We start from the raw sequence: 15709 nt of genomic DNA, 5'->3' as shown, positions 1-15709 counted from the left end.
CATACAAACTCGCACACAACAACACAACTCACACAAGAAGAAAATACAAGATATAAATGAAATACACTCTTCTTCTTGCTTACTTGTTGCTTGTTGTTGCCTCTTGAACCTTGGGAATGCACCCAAGCGCCTTCAAGAACTAGCGGTGAAGATCGAAAGAAGCTCGCATGAAGATCGTTGAAGATCGCAGGAGAAGAATGCAAAGTTTAGAGGAGAAAACGCTCCGCAACTGCTATATCCTGTGCTCCCAATCGATTGAAATCAACCCCAATCGATTGAAATCAACCCCAATCGATTACCACGTCAGCTCCGCACAATCGCAGCCGCCCATCACCTGCATCCTGCACAACGGTCACTTCCCAATCGATTGACGGATCGATTGGGACTTCCTGAATCGATCGCTCGATCGATTCAACGTCTTTCTGTGCTCTCGTGTCCGCGTGAGAGCTTCTGCTGCCCAATCGATCGTTTGATTTATTGGCAGCTCCCAATCGATCGCCCGATCGATTGGGAAAGCCTCTGTGCTCGCGATTTCACATCCCAATCGATCGGTCGATCGATTGGGCCTTCCCACAATCGCAGCACAGTCCAAATCGATCGACCGATCGATTTGGATCCTGTTCAATCGATCGCCCGATCAATTGAACACTCTGAACTTGACTCAAACTCAAGTTCAAAGTCCCAAACCCAACTTCCAGTCAATCGTGACCTGTTGGGTCTCCATGCCTAGCATTTGGCCACACCCAACCAACCTCAAACTAGCCTTTTAGCCTCCTCCATCAGCCTTGCGTCCCTCGGATATCTCCCTATCCTTCACGCATTGTCTTGAGGAGCTTCCTTCGGCCTCATCCTAGTTGTCGGGTCTTCCTTGCCTAGTCATACCAGGACTTATCTTGCCAAGACCACATGCTTCGACTTACACCATTTGCCAAGATCACACTTGGACTTTCCAATTGCCTGGCTCCTCACCAGGACTTTCTCCTTTGCCAAGATCACACATGGACTTTCCAACTGCCTGGCTCCTCACCAGGACTTTCCAATTGCCTGGCTCCTCACCAGGACTTTCTCCTGCCTAGACCCACACTAGGACTTTCCCGTTGCCTGGCTCCTCACCAGGACTTTTCCTGCCTAGCTCCTCACTAGGACTTTCCCGTTGCTTGGCTCCTCACCAGAATTTTCTCCTGCCTAGCTCCTCACTAGGACTTTCCCGTTACCTGGCTCCTCACCAGGGCTTTCCGATGCCTAACCTCCAGTTAGGATTTTCCTAGTCAAGTCTTCTGTCAACCTTGACCTACTTGACTTGTATTCTCATCAACCTGGTCAATCCTTTGACCATCTCCACAACCGGACGATTGCTCCAGCAATCTCCTTATATTGTCAAACATCAAAACTCAAATCCTGACTCAAGCTTGACTCAACTCAAGATTAGTCAAACTAGTCAAACTTGACCTAGGGAAATTGCCCCAACAATTAAGTCTTCCACTGTGCATATTTACGAAACGTATTTGTAGCACACATCGTATTGGGCATATCTCAACAGATAATTGATTGGGTAATCGATCAGGTGATCGATTGTGAACTTTTCCTCGTGAAATAGAAGTGTTCTAGATTGATTGGGTAATCAATCAAGGCCAAAGTCAATTGATTAGGTGATCAATTGGGAGTGTTTCCCCATGAAACAGAAGGGTTCTGGATCGATTGGGTGCTTTTCCTCGCAAAACAGAAGTGTTCTAGATTGATTGGGTAATCAATCAAGGCCAATGTCAATTGATCAGGTGATCAATTGGGAGTGTTTCCCCATGAAACAGAAGGGTTCTAGATCGATTGGGTAATCAATTGGAGCGTGATTTTCGCTAAGCATAGTGTGCTGAATCGATTGGGAATGTGCTCAATCGATTGAGTTGTTCATGAAGAGGAAAATTAATTTGGAGTTTCCCTAATCAATTGATAAGAGTTTGCAAACGAATAGTAGGCTTTTGAATTGATTGGTCAATAGATTTGAAACTGCTAAATCAATTGGTATGACTCATTAATTGATTCGAGGTTTGAAAAAGAGTCATTCTGCATATGTTTGAATGGTCGGTTGATGTCACAATCAATTGGCAGTGCCGAGTGAATCCTAGAAAAGGATTTTCATGAAGGTTTAAAGGCATAACTCAAAATAATTGTTCACGCTAGTTCTTGAGGGTTCAGAAGACTAGTATTGCTGAACTTTCCAAGCATCAAGAGGCTATTCCGAGTAAGAGAAGAGCAAGCAAAGTAAGGTTCATTGTTATAATTGTTTTCGATTTCTTATATAACCTAGGTTAGATTTCTTGTTGTATTTCTTGTATTCGAGCTTGTACGAACGTCTTCGCCTCCAGGGAGGTTTCATAGTGTATCTGTGACTGATGAGAGTGGGCTCTCAGATTAGTCATCTCAATGAGGTGGAGACCAAGTAAAACGAAAGTGTTAGCATTGTGGAGTCTTCACTTCAAATCATCATCGAAGAAGCAAATGAAGCTATTCACCCCCCTCTAGCTCTTAAGTGTCCTAACATTTGGTTCCCTAACCACCCCATCAGATGAACAACTGGTGGACACGTATCACCTTATGTGTAGATTCTTGGAGGTGTGACCCAACGATCGTCACCTTTTGATCTCCTAATCACCCCTCAGACAGACAAGCATTTGATGTGGAGAATCTCCTAATAGTTTGTCACCCCTTGGTGCCCTAACCACCTCTCAAGCGGATAGCCGGTGGACACTCTACATCCTACGTAGAGATTCCTTTCTACTGGTTATATAGCATTCAATGAAGGTAGTTTAAGTGTATGATTTTCTTCCCGCACGTGGAGGCAACTTTTATCCAATAAACTCTTTGTCTCCGACGCTTTAGATTTCTTTTTCTATTTTTTTACTCTCTCTCTCATCCTTGGGAGTCCTCCATCTCTGCTTACTGTTTACTTGAGTGTCAGAGGGGTAACACCAATAACATTAGCCCCTGTTGACATGTGTTATCTCATAGGTCATCGGATCATAATCAGGAGGAGACAATAACTTTAACTACATAGGCATCAGGAGAGGAAGAGTCTGAACAAATGATAAAGAAACTATCACCGTCATTATCATTGTTGATTTACTCGTACCTTAGAAACCTCATATTTATATCAAATGACCGTCGTTGCACTTCTCGACCAGTGTATTTAATTTTTATTTTTTTCCTATTTTTATATTTTTTAAAATAAAAAATTTCTTAAATCTTCCATCTTCAATACCCTAAATACATATATTATATCACTATATTATATCACATGAGCATTTATTTTTAATTTTTTTTAACTTAAATATTATAATCTAATTTTTAAACCATAATAATAAAATTTAATTGACTTAACTCTTAAAAAATTAAAAAAAAAACTATATTGTATATTTCAATTAGGCCAAGACATCAGATAAAGCAATCACGCACCGTTCCACAGCTAACAGTTAGCAGATTAACAATTATATTATATCGACTAGTGTCGCACCTTTGCAAGAATATATATGATCGCGCAAAAATAGCAAAAATAGGACGAGCGAAAGAAACAGGTCGGCCGTACGTCAATCTTACTAATTTTGTATTTCTTCTTTGGCCGTCCTCTAACAGCATAATTTTAGCAATACGTTAAAATTACAAGTCTTCACATTAATTATATAACTGGCGACCGCTCGATGATTCCGCCGGGCGGCGAGGAAACGCGATTTTCCGCGGCGTCCCTCGCGACTCGGGGAGGAATTCCGGGAACATTCCCTGCACTTCCCAACTCTCCCCTTCCTCCTCCCCCAAATCCGAACATACCACTCCTCCACCGCCGGCTGCCATGGCGCTCAAGGCCGTGCTCGCCTCCGACGTCCACTTCTTCGACCAGGTCCCGGACAATATCCCCACCTCCGTCGCCCGCTCCTCCTCCCCCTCGCTCAATTTCAAAGGCATCATTTCTTCTTCTTCTTCTTTTCCTTTTCGATGGCTTCGCACATAACGTACCGCTAACACGTGAAAGCAGAGCTGGAGTGGAAGAGCAATCCGGAGAAGCTGGTCGTGGTCGGCCACCGGGGGAAGGGAATGAACGCGCTCACTTCTCCGGATCCGCGATTTCAGGAGGTCAAAGAGAACTCGCTCCGCTCCTTCCGCGAGGCCGCGCGCTTCCCCGTCGACTTCATCGAGTTCGACGTCCAGGCATGCACAATCCACTTAATTCCTTCCTCCCTGCCCGCCGTTATGAATGTTTCCTGCATCCATCTCCCGATCGATCAGCGTTCTTTTCTATTTCTGGGTTCTTCGACAGCTAACACGTGCCCTGTTATTTCTGTAGGTCACCAAGGATGACTGCCCCATCGTCTTCCATGACGATTCAATACTCACTCAAGAGAATGTAAGAGCTCATTATATTCTTTCCATTCGTATTGTTCCTGTGCTCCATTTCTTTTCTTTTCTTTCAGGGAATGACCTCCGAGAAGCTCGTCACTGATCTCAGCTTAGAAGAGTTCCTTTCTTACGGACTCCAAAAGGATTCTTCAAAGGCGAGTCCTGCTGAGATCGCTATCTAGCTTAATTAATTTCGATATTCACTATGTATTTCGCGTCTTTCCAGAAAGGGAAGCTGTTGTACAGGAAGACCAACGACGGCAGAGTCCTTAACTGGAACGTGCAAGCCGATGCTCCGCTCTGCACCTTGCCGGAGGTGTTTCAAGGCGTCGATCCTCGGCTCGGCTTCAATGTCGAAATAAAGTTCAAGGATCATATCGTTTACGACGACGAGGAGCTAACTCATACCCTCCAGACGATCTTGCAAGTAATTCAGAATGCAGCCTACTACTCCTCCATTTGATGCCTTTAATCTCCATGCTCTGTTCATCAGGTTGTTTATGCTCACGCAAAGGAGAGGCCGATCATCTTCTCTAGCTTTCAACCTGATGCCGTGCGGCTTATCCGCAAGCTCCAAAATGACTATCCTGTAATTAATTAATAAATAAATTTCGAGTCAGTCACGAGAATTCTCAGTGATCGGAGGTCTCATATCTTAATGACTTGCGCAGGTGTTCTTCCTCACCAATGGAGGGCAGGAGATCCACAAAGACCCGAGAAGAAACTCATTGGACGAGGCGATCAAGTTAAGCTTGACAAATGGCTTGCAGGGAATAGTTTCCGACGTCAAAGCCATCTTTAAGAATCCAGCAGCTATTGCAAGAATGAAGGAAGCCAATCTCGTCATCTTCACATACGGAAAACTGAAGTAGGAGGAACTGAAATCATTAACCTTCACGACCAGTTTTTTTAATTTTTTCCCCTTAATTATATATCTTGGGGTTTTGGTTTGCGGATGATCGATGATGATCGGTTGCTACTGCGCTTCTGCAGTAATGTTCCTGAGGTAGTTCACCTGCAGCAGCTGATGGGAATTAGCGGTGTCATCGTCGACATGGTGCAGGAGATCACCGAGGCCGTTTCAGAGTTCAGCAGGCTGGATGTTGACGGCGACGAAGGCGGCGCTGAGGAGGTTTCACGGCCAAAGTTTTCTCAGTGAGAACTTTGGGCACGTCGTGTACAGTGTGATCAATTGTAATACGATTGAAAAGTTTTTGTGTGAAAAAAACAAAGAAAGAAAGAAATTACTAAATCTCCAATTGGAGCGTGAAAGTGTATCTTAGCGGTTCCTTTAGGACGCCTCTTTCCGAAAAGGAATAAATCATAGAAAACATTTACCTAATACAGAGACCTTTGTACTAAAATCCTCGATTCGTCTTTCAAAAAGATGCCTCTATAGCAATTTTAAATTTTAAAATTTGAGTTTAAGTTTATTTCTATGTTTCTCTCTATATTTTTAACTTTATAATTGTTCAATAGATTTCAAACTTTTAGTAGGTTATGATTGAATTAGATAAGCTCAGGCGTAATGTTGCAGCGGTTCGATATTTCAATATTAATTAGATATTTAAGATTTAAATCTTAGTTATAACGCACGGGAGAAGATTTTTCAATAGTGAAATGATAAATTTAAAAATACCGGCCGCTTTAGATGAACAAGGACGAATATTTCATGATTTATTTTAATGGTCGATGGGAAATTTTTATAAGGTGGAATTGATCATCTCTAAAATTTTTGAACTGGATACCTATTAACACGGTGCATAATAGTGGGGTCCGATAAGGTTGGACAATCAGAAGTCAAGGGGACGTGATAGTGAAAAGTCAAGGGGGCGTGACAATCAGGAGTCAAGGAGACGTGACAGTCAGAAGTCAAGGGGATGGAGCAGTCAACAGGTATGGAAAGAGGAAGTACGACCATGCGACGACGTCAGCAACATGATTCCTGGGCGGGTTCTCACAGACCAGGACTCCAGATCTGAGACACCTTGGTCTAAGACTTGGTAGGCAGTCGGGGGGATACCTGACTTGTATTTGACTGGTAGGGCTCTCACGACTTGGTTGTACCCAGGCGTAGGTCTCCCAGCTCGGTAAGCTAAACTCCCAGTCAGCAAACTCCCGGTCAGTAAACTCCTGGTCAGCAAACTCCCGATCAGCTCTTGGATGATCTCCCCACGGCTCGCAACCTCCCAAGGTTTAGGCCAGGTGTTATACTCAACTGATCATCCTGGGCTGCCCTATTCCTGCTCGGTCGGGATAGAAGATGCTATATGACAACAAGGTCAGAGAATCGTAACTGTTTGTCAGAGAATAACTACTGAGTGTCAGGGCATATTCCAATGGTCTGTAGTTATCCGTGAGTGGAACCTTGCTTCAGATTATAGGAGGATGCCACATGTCCTCCATCACCCGACAAGTCCTGACACTCAACATTCTCTGACATCAGTCAGGCTCCAGATGGTACATACTGTTATATAAAAAGGGAGGTCCTCTCCCTTACGCAGGTACACTCTCTCGCACATTCGTACTTGTCTTTTACTTTCTTTCTCCTTCGTACACTGTTCTTCTGGGGGGAAAGTACCTGACTTGAACGTCGGAGGGCCTGCTCCGGGGACTTTTTCCCTAATCTCTGGCCTCTAATGCCCGTGTGCTTGTTTGAGTGTGCGTAGAACTCAGGTACCATTGGCTCAGTCATCGTCGTTTGTCAGCGCCACGTGAGAGTTCATTTTCGGAAGAAAATACGAGAAAGGTGTCTCAGTTGCCCCTCCGTCAACGCCAGCAACAACTCACTCGACCTTCATTTGACTAAGATTCCGGACAAGATCAATTTGACGCTGTTTGTGAGAACTTTCTTCACTTATTTTGGAGCGTGAAGATGGAGAAGACTGGGCGAATCAACATGACCATGACGGCAGGGGAGTACGAGCTGTTCAAGGAAGCTAAGAGATGAGCAAATGTCGAGAAACAGACCATTGCCTTGCGACCATACAGAATGCCTACTGTTTCCAAGGACCCGACTCATGTTTCAGACAGAGGGTCTAAGAGAAAGCAACTCGAGGAATTCCCCCCGACCTTCTACCAGGAACTAGTCCCGGACTACTACCATAAGGGCCTGGACTGTTATGATAAGAAAGAGCAACTGCTACCCTCTATAGCGGAAAGCTCCCCGCCTAGGGATTCAAAGAAGGGGAAAGCTATAGTCCTTAGGGAGGATCCCCGAGGGGAACTCGATGAGAAAGTGTCCTTCTCTCCAAGGTTACTAGAGGAGAAACTATTGAAGGGGTACAAGCCCCCGACCATTGGAGAATATGATGGCAGTAAAGATCCAGAGGATCATCTCCACAAGTTCAGGAATATTGCGCTGTTACATCAATACAACGACGCTATTACGTGCTGAGTATTTTTGAATACTCTATCTGGCTTGGCACAGAAATAGTTCGGTGGATTACCGAATAGGTCCATCACCTGTTTTCATGATTTCAAGACTGTCTTCTTGCGTCATTTCACCAGCAGCAGGAAGTACCAGAAGATAGACCATTGTCTCTTCGCTCTTAAGTAGGGGTCGGTTGAGCCCTTGCGAAGTTATATCAAGCGCTTCAACTAGGTGGCTCAGGACATCCCATCTGCCACCTCGGAAATACTGATAAGCGCCTTCTTTCATGGACTAGTAGAGGGGGAGTTTTTCAGAGATCATCCGAGATCCCATGAAGAACTTCGACGAGATGCTCGAGAAGGCAGCTAGCTATATCAACGTGGAGGAAGCTCAAGCCACTCGACGCAAAGTAGACAAGGCGCCTCCTCCCGCCAACAAGCCAGAAAAGAGGCCGCCCCAACCACCAGCTTAGCCTCTTTCGCGCACCCGGGATGCTCGACCGTCCTTCCCTCCTAGTCAGGATCCTAGGTTGGCCCAGTGTGTGGCAGCCGTTCAAGCCCTAAGACCTGGACCGTGGGGGCCGCGTTACTGCACTTACTATAGATCCCACACCCATGCCATCAGTGATTACTTCCAGTTCACTGAGCTGGGCCTGCCTCCGCATGAGATGGCACCCAAGACTCAACAAAGGATGCTGTCCCACCAACAACCTATGGCAGGTCAGTTTGGTAGACCCCTGTCCAACAATGCGGGACAAGGAAATCAACAGCCTGGTCGCAACTAGGAGCCCAGGGAAGCCTGGGAAGAAGAGAACAGGGGAGACACGACATCTACGAGATCAGTATGATCTCAGGAGGGCCCACAGATGGAGACTCTGTTAGGGCTCAGAAGTCTCATAAGCGGCGCTTGGAAATATACGCGGTAGGGTGCAGCAAGGAGCAAGTTGCAGGGCCCGTCATCAGCTTTGGGCCATAAGATCTGGAGGAGCTGGAGCTCCCTCATGAAGATGCCCTAATAATCAAGGCCATCATCGCCAACAGTCGTGTGGCCAAAGTTTTCGGGATATCGGAAGCTCTGTCAACATGCTGTTTAGGAGCGCGTTTGAGAGCATGCAAATCGACGCTAGTGAGCTTCAGCCCGTGGCTACTTTCTTGTATGGTTTTATCGGCAATAAAGTACAAACCATGGGCTAGATCAAGGTAACCATATCTTTGGGTAGCAAGTCCCTAGTGAGGACGCAGAGGAGCACCTTCATAGTGGTGGATTCGTTGTCCTCATACAATGTCATCTTAGGAAGACCGACACTGCATGAGTTCCGGGTGGCAGTCTCTACTTTTCATCAGAAGATTAAATTTCCTGTGGGAGACTAGGTCAGGGAAGTTTGAGGTGAGCAATTGGTCTCTCGCAAGTGTTACATTGACATGGTAAAAGTGGAGGCTCGGAAGGCTCAGTGAACCCAGGATGGCAGGATCCACGTCATTCAAGAGGAGCCTTTGCCTGTAACAGAGGAGCCCATCCTTTGGGAGGAGGTATAGCTCTATCCTGATCACTCGGAAAGCCTCACCCGCATATCAAGCGACCTGCCTATCGAAGTCAAGATGGACCTGGTCCAATGCTTAACTTGCAATAGGGATGTCTTCGCCTGGTCCCCTGAGGAGCTGTCTAGGGTCAAGCTCGAGGTGGCTAAGCACAGATTACACCTTCTGCCTGATTCCCGACTGGTCAAGCAGAAGAAGAGGAATTTATCAATCGAGCAAAATAAGATTATCCGAGCTGAGGTAGATCAGCTCAGGAAAGCAGGTCACATTAGAGAGGTACAATTCCTGTCCTGGCTCTCTAATGTGGTCCTAGTAGCTAAACCCAACAATAAGTGAAGAGTCTGTATCAACTTCCGAGACCTCAACCATGCCAGCCCTAAGGACTGTTACCCGCTGCCCAAGATCGATCAGATGGTGGACTCGACCTCAAGCTATGAGAGGATTTGCATGCTTGACGCTTATCAAGGATACCACCAGATCCCTTTGGCGCAAGAAGATCAGGAGAAGGTTAACTTCATCATGGTAGATGGTACCTTCTGTTATACTGTCATGCCTTTTGGATTGAGGAATACCAGAGCCACCTATCAAAGGATAATGGATAAGATATTTCGGGAGCAAATAGGGCAAAATGTGGAAGTCTATGTAGATGACATCCTCATCAAATCCACTCTAGCCACAAATTTGATTACCAACATAGAAGAAACCTGTCGCATATTACAGCAGTACAAGTTAAAGTTGACTCCCTTGAAATGTTTGTTTGGAGATCGAGGGGGGAAGTTCTTGGGATACCTCATTACTGAGCGAGGGATTGAAGATAACCCAGAAAAGGTCCGGGCACTTTGAGATATAAAGGTACCTCAGAATCTGAAAGATGTTCAGAAGTTGGTGGGCTGAATAACTGCACTGTCTCGGTTTATATCTCGATCTGTGGATAAAGCCTTGACCTTCTTCAAAGTACTCAGGAGAGCAGTTAAGTTCTAATGGGATGAAGAATGCAGCCAGACCTTCTAGGAATTAAAGAAGCACCTAGAGATCTTACCCTTGTTGTTCAAACCTATTGCTGGAGAGCCGCTCTAGGTTTATCTATCAGCCACCCCTGAGGCCATGGGAACGGTGTTGGTGAAGGAGCAGGACGATGTACAATGACCAGTGTATTTTTTTAGTCACTTATTAAAATGGGCCGAGTCCCGATACACGACCTTGGAAAAATTGGTCTACAGATTGGTACTCATGGCTCGTTACTTAAGATCTTATTTCCTGGCACACTCCATCACAGTCCTAACCAATAGCACAATGGGAAAAGCTCTCACTAATGTAGAAGTAGCAGGCCGCCTCATCAAATGGGCCACTGAGTTGGGAGAGTATGACATACAGTACCAGCCTCGAACGACCATTAAGGTGCAAGGTCTAGTAGATTTCTTGACGAAGGTTCATCAACCTGACTCCAAGGAAACTTGAAAGATCTATGTGGATGAGTCATCTACCCAGCAAGGAAGCGGAGTTGGGATCCTCTTGATATCCCCTCAGGAAGACATCATGCTGCTGGTTGTCAGGTTAAATTTCAGAGCCACGAATAATGAGGCAGAATATAAAGCGCTATTGGCAGGGATGCAAGCAGCTCGGCATGTCGGAGCCACCCGGGTGGCTGTTTATTCAGACTCTCAGCTTATAGCTCAACAAGTAGCAGGCAACTTCGAAGTCAACAGTGACAAGCTGCAGGTATACAGGGAGAGTATGACATACAGTACCAGCCTCGAACGACCATTAAGGTGCAAGGTCTAGCAGATTTCTTGACGAAGGTTCATCAACCTGACTCCAAGGAAACTTGAAAGATCTATGTGGATGGGTCATCTACCCAGCAAGGAAGCGGAGTTGGGATCCTCTTGATATCCCCTCAGGAAGACATCCTGCTGCTGGTTGTCAGGTTAAATTTCAGAGCCACGAATAATGAGGCAGAATATGAAGCACTATTGGCAGGGATGCAAGCAGCTCGACATGTCGGAGCCACCCGGGTGGCTGTTTATTCAGACTCTCAGCTTATAGCTCAGCAAGTAGCAGGCAACTTCGAAGTCAACAGTGACAAGCTGCAGGTATACAGGGAAGCATATGAGAGGATGAAAGAGGATTTTAAGGAGGTCACTGTAACCAAGATTCCCAGAGTAGATAATCAAAGGACTGATGAACTAGCCAAAATGGCTAACTCTTTAACCACTTGGGTGCTGGATAGGTCGACAACCCAGACCTTCTTAATAGCTCAGATAGACCTGCAGAATAATATGGAGGAGCCGATCAACTGGAAGACCCTGATGATCATTTATCTCAACAGGGTGGCTTGCCTGATGACCCAAAAGAGGCCAGGTTGATCAGGAAAAGAGCTCATATGTATACCTTGATCGGAGACCAGCTGTACAAGCGAGCATTCTCTAGACCGCTACTTAAATGCTTAGGAATGGAAGAAGCGGAGTATGCTTTGCAAGAAGTACATCAGGGATGTTGCGGCAACCATGCGGGAGGAAGAACACTAGCCCAAAAAGTATTACTGGCCGGTATGTCTGGCCCACCTTGCAGAAAGATGCTCAAAGATTGGTGAACACTTGCTTATCCTGCCAAAAGCATTAGAATTTGATCTATCGGCCGACCAACACACTGAAAACCTCAATAGTCTCATGGCCCTTTGACCAATGGGGCATGGATATTGAAGGACCATTCCCAATGGCACCAGGGCAGAAGAGATTCTTGCTCGTAGCAGTAGATTATTTCTCTAAATGGGTCGAAGCAGAAGCCCTGGCCAGGATTACTGAAGGAGTCGTTATTCAATTCTTATGGAAGAGCATCCTCTGCCAATTTGGAATTCCACACAAATTGGTTTTAGATAACGGAAGACAATTCCAAGGGTGTAAAATCCAGACCCGGTGTCAAGGATTTAACATAACTCAGGCCTTCACATCTGTAGTTGTAATGCCCAAAAATTCTCAAAATAATTATTAAAAATATCCTAGTAATTTTCTGGAATTTTAGGATATTTTTATGGAATTTTTAGAATAGCGGAAGTAGCAAAAATAAATGGAAACGTAAAATAGCCTACGCGGGTATTGAACCCGAGACCTATTGGATCCTACGACTTATAGCAGACTCCAGTAACCAAGTGAACCCAGCAGGGCCGTGCTGAAAGGAAAGGGAAACAATTAAATTTATATTCAAGTTGGGCCGAAATTACCACTTAATATAAATAGGAAATTATTAAGTGAGGTTTTATTTTTGATCGGGATTTCTTCTCCTCAAACCCTCACCGACGCCACCTCTCCCTTTTTTTCTTCTCTCGGTGCCAACCATAAGCAAGGCTAGGGTTCCGCCCAAGGGCACTTTCCGGCGATGACTTCGACACGAGGACGCTCCCCTCCGCGAGAGGAACGCGTAGACACGAGAAGATCGTCGAAAGGATCGTCTCCACCGGAAATCTAGCGATTAGAATCGTAAGAAAATCCGAACAGGAGGTAAAAAACCCCTCACCTGCGGTATAAGTAGCTATTCGTGTGATTTTTATGCATTAGTTTAGTCGTATGCAAATTTCAGCACATAAGGTGGGCACTGGCGTACACCAAGTGCTCGATAGAATGTTTAGCGCAGTCAAATGCAAATTAGGCATTTTATTAGCTTGGATAAATGCACTAGAAGCATTTACATAGCCTATTTAGTCTTGCTCCAGCTTTTACAGGACCAGATGTCCAACGGGTGGGCTCCCACAGTCGCCTCTAGGTTTAGATAACCTAGTTCTAGGTTCAGATAACCTAGAAAGAGCAAGACGAGAATTTATTAGCTTATGTTCAGTATTTTACTATCTCAGTGGCATTGTACTGGATTAGATATCCATTGGGTTGGGCTCCCACAGTCGTCCCTAGGTTTAGCTAACCTAGTAACCCTACTAAGTTTGGGACTTGCAAACCCGGGTCTAGTTAGGGATGCGCGCACAGCAAAGTACAGTTGCCGGGCCCAAACAGCAGCATTATTATGTATTTTCACCTATTATATGTATATAGTTTTTGAACTCCCACAGAATAGCTAGGTGAAATCAGTACAGTTCTAGCATTTGCTAGACTTAGCTCAGTTCATGCTTCAGTCCAGTTCACTCTTATGATTATGTATGATAGCTCTATATTCAGTTTTATTACACCTGTTTTAGATGATAGTATGCCATGATCAGTTAGCTTTCTATGTGTTGTATGCCATGCCATGCTTAGCACATTCAGTATGTATTTTCAAATAGCATGTTTTAAAATCATAAATTACATCGTGTGCATGTTTTAGTGAGGTAGATGATTTCTTACTAAGCGAAAGCTTACAGATACTTTTTCCTTATACTGCAGATAAAGGTAAAGGAAAGATGGACTAGCGGAGGCTGGAGGGCAATGCGATGAAGATGTGTGTGGATGGAACTTGGAATAAAGATCTTAGGGAATTCAGTAAATTTTGTGTTAAACATTAGAACCTTTTAGCATTTCATTATTTTGCACCTTGGTATGTTAAATGTTATGAATTAGTAAATCATGCACCCTATCTTGCTTAGAACCTTAGTTGTGTGGGATTAGAATGTTTTCCAATTGTTTTAGAACTCATATAGGTAATCCTGGCACGAAACAGTGCTGAAATCAGAGTGTTGGTGCGAAATCAGAAACCCCAATTGATCGACCGATCGATTGGAGGCTTCTCAATCGATCAGCCGATCGATCGGGAAGTTCGTACCGCGAACAGTAGGCGTCTGGATCGATCAGCCGATCGATCCAGCAAATTCTGTGGCGAACAGAAGGCTCTGGGATCGATCACTGGATCGATTGGTTAGCCTGGATCGATCAGCCGATCGATCCAGAATATTGCCCGAGCATAGTAGCGTGCTGGATCGATCACTGGATCGATCCAACCTAAGTTCCGTATGCAGTAGCCACCTGGATCGATCAATGGATCGATCCGGCCATTCCAATTGATCCATGGATCGATTGGGAGGCCTGATATCAGCAAGAAACTCTTAGTTAAGTTCCTTGACCATTGGGGGATGTAATATATGTCATGAATAGTTTAGATTACACCCCTTAGCACATGTAGAACTAAGAAATGACAATAGTTTAGCAAAATTTTAATTAGTACAGCTTCCGCACCTAGATTTGATGATGGTCTTGGAATAGTTAGCACAGATTAATGTAATGATCGGCCTCACAACCTAGTCAGTAGAGGGCGGGTCATTACAGAGTGGTATCAGAGCAGTTTCCATACTTCCTACACACATATCAGCATTGAACCTGCAGCTTCCAAGTAAGAACATCTCTCACTTTCTTTATGTTCTTGTTTCATGTTTAGATATAACTAAAGCATGCTTGTTCATGATAGTAGTTGACATGATAACAATAGTTACTCCCTTATGATTGTGTTAGTCATGTATGTCCTCCATGTTTCTAGAGATGGCATGGGGACGCCCAGCTAGGAGGGCACCAGCCACTGAGCCCCAACATGAGGCAGGCAGTTCAGTGCCTCCCCCAGACCTTACAGCATTAGTGGCTCAGTTACAGCAGCAGCTAGCTGAACAGCAACAGGAGTTAGCCACCTTAAAGGCTAATCAGCAGAATACTCCCAGAGTCACCCCGGAACCAAACTTAGCAACGCCAGTAGTCTTAGAGGTTCCACCAGTCCAGCCTATAGCACCAGTAGCCCCAGTAGCAGCAGAGGTAAAGAGAGAAGCCTATCTGATCCAGTGACAGAGAGTTAAGCCAGAGAACTTCTCAGGCACCAGTGAACCATGGGATGCTCAAGCCTGGTTCAAAACACTGGAGAGCACGATGGAGCTTCTGGACTGGCCAGAGCATGAGAAGGTGAAGTGTGCCTCCTTCTGTCTGACAGGAGATGCACATATGCGGTGGGAGAGAGTCAGAGCGAAGCGCCCAGTGAACCAGATGACATGGGCAGACTTCGAGAAAGAATTCTTCGAGGAGTTCTTTCACATGCGGGTCATAAACCGCTACTACGACGAGTTCACTGAGTTTCGTCAGGGCAACCTATCAGTTGAGGAAGCCGTGAAGAAATTCAATAGATTGGCTCGTCTATGCCCTGAACTAGTCAGCACAGAAAAAGAACGAGTCCGGTTGATGCTCAAGATGCTGAGGCCGGAAATAGCAATGAACGTGGCTGGCGGCGTTCACAGGCCGCAAACCACTGAAGAACTAGTTAGCAGTGCTCTGACCACCGAGCACTACCAAAACAGTATCAAACAGCAGAAACAAGTCCTCTCAGAGTCAAAAGGGTAAGGAGGCTCAGGCACTCAGAAACAACAGGGCCACAGCTCCAACTGGAATGGGAACTCCAGCAATAAGCGCAAACCAGGGAGTTACCCAAAAGGAGGGCCAGCTAGCAAACAACCCAGTTATCC

The 15709-nt window shown here is 45.3% G+C and overlaps 1 protein-coding gene across 1 annotated transcript; it reads left to right on the top strand.

Annotated features, from left to right (window-relative positions):
• The first annotated feature begins 4266 nt into the window (after nt 1–4266).
• LOC122044445 (glycerophosphodiester phosphodiesterase GDPD2-like) lies at nt 4267–5615 on the top strand. Its single transcript, XM_042604921.1, has 6 exons — nt 4267–4393; nt 4461–4541; nt 4613–4813; nt 4880–4975; nt 5058–5254; nt 5380–5615. Exons 2-6 carry the CDS (start codon nt 4464–4466, stop codon nt 5543–5545), a joined length of 738 nt encoding a protein of 245 aa, XP_042460855.1. The 5' UTR covers nt 4267–4393; nt 4461–4463; the 3' UTR covers nt 5546–5615.
• Nucleotides 5616–15709: the final 10094 nt, after the last annotated feature.

This window comes from Zingiber officinale, chromosome 2A, assembly GCF_018446385.1.
Source record: "Zingiber officinale cultivar Zhangliang chromosome 2A, Zo_v1.1, whole genome shotgun sequence".
Lineage (NCBI taxonomy): Eukaryota > Viridiplantae > Streptophyta > Magnoliopsida > Zingiberales > Zingiberaceae > Zingiber > Zingiber officinale.
The sequence above is the reverse complement of the archived record's forward strand: the minus strand, read 5'-3'. Positions and strand labels throughout refer to the sequence as shown.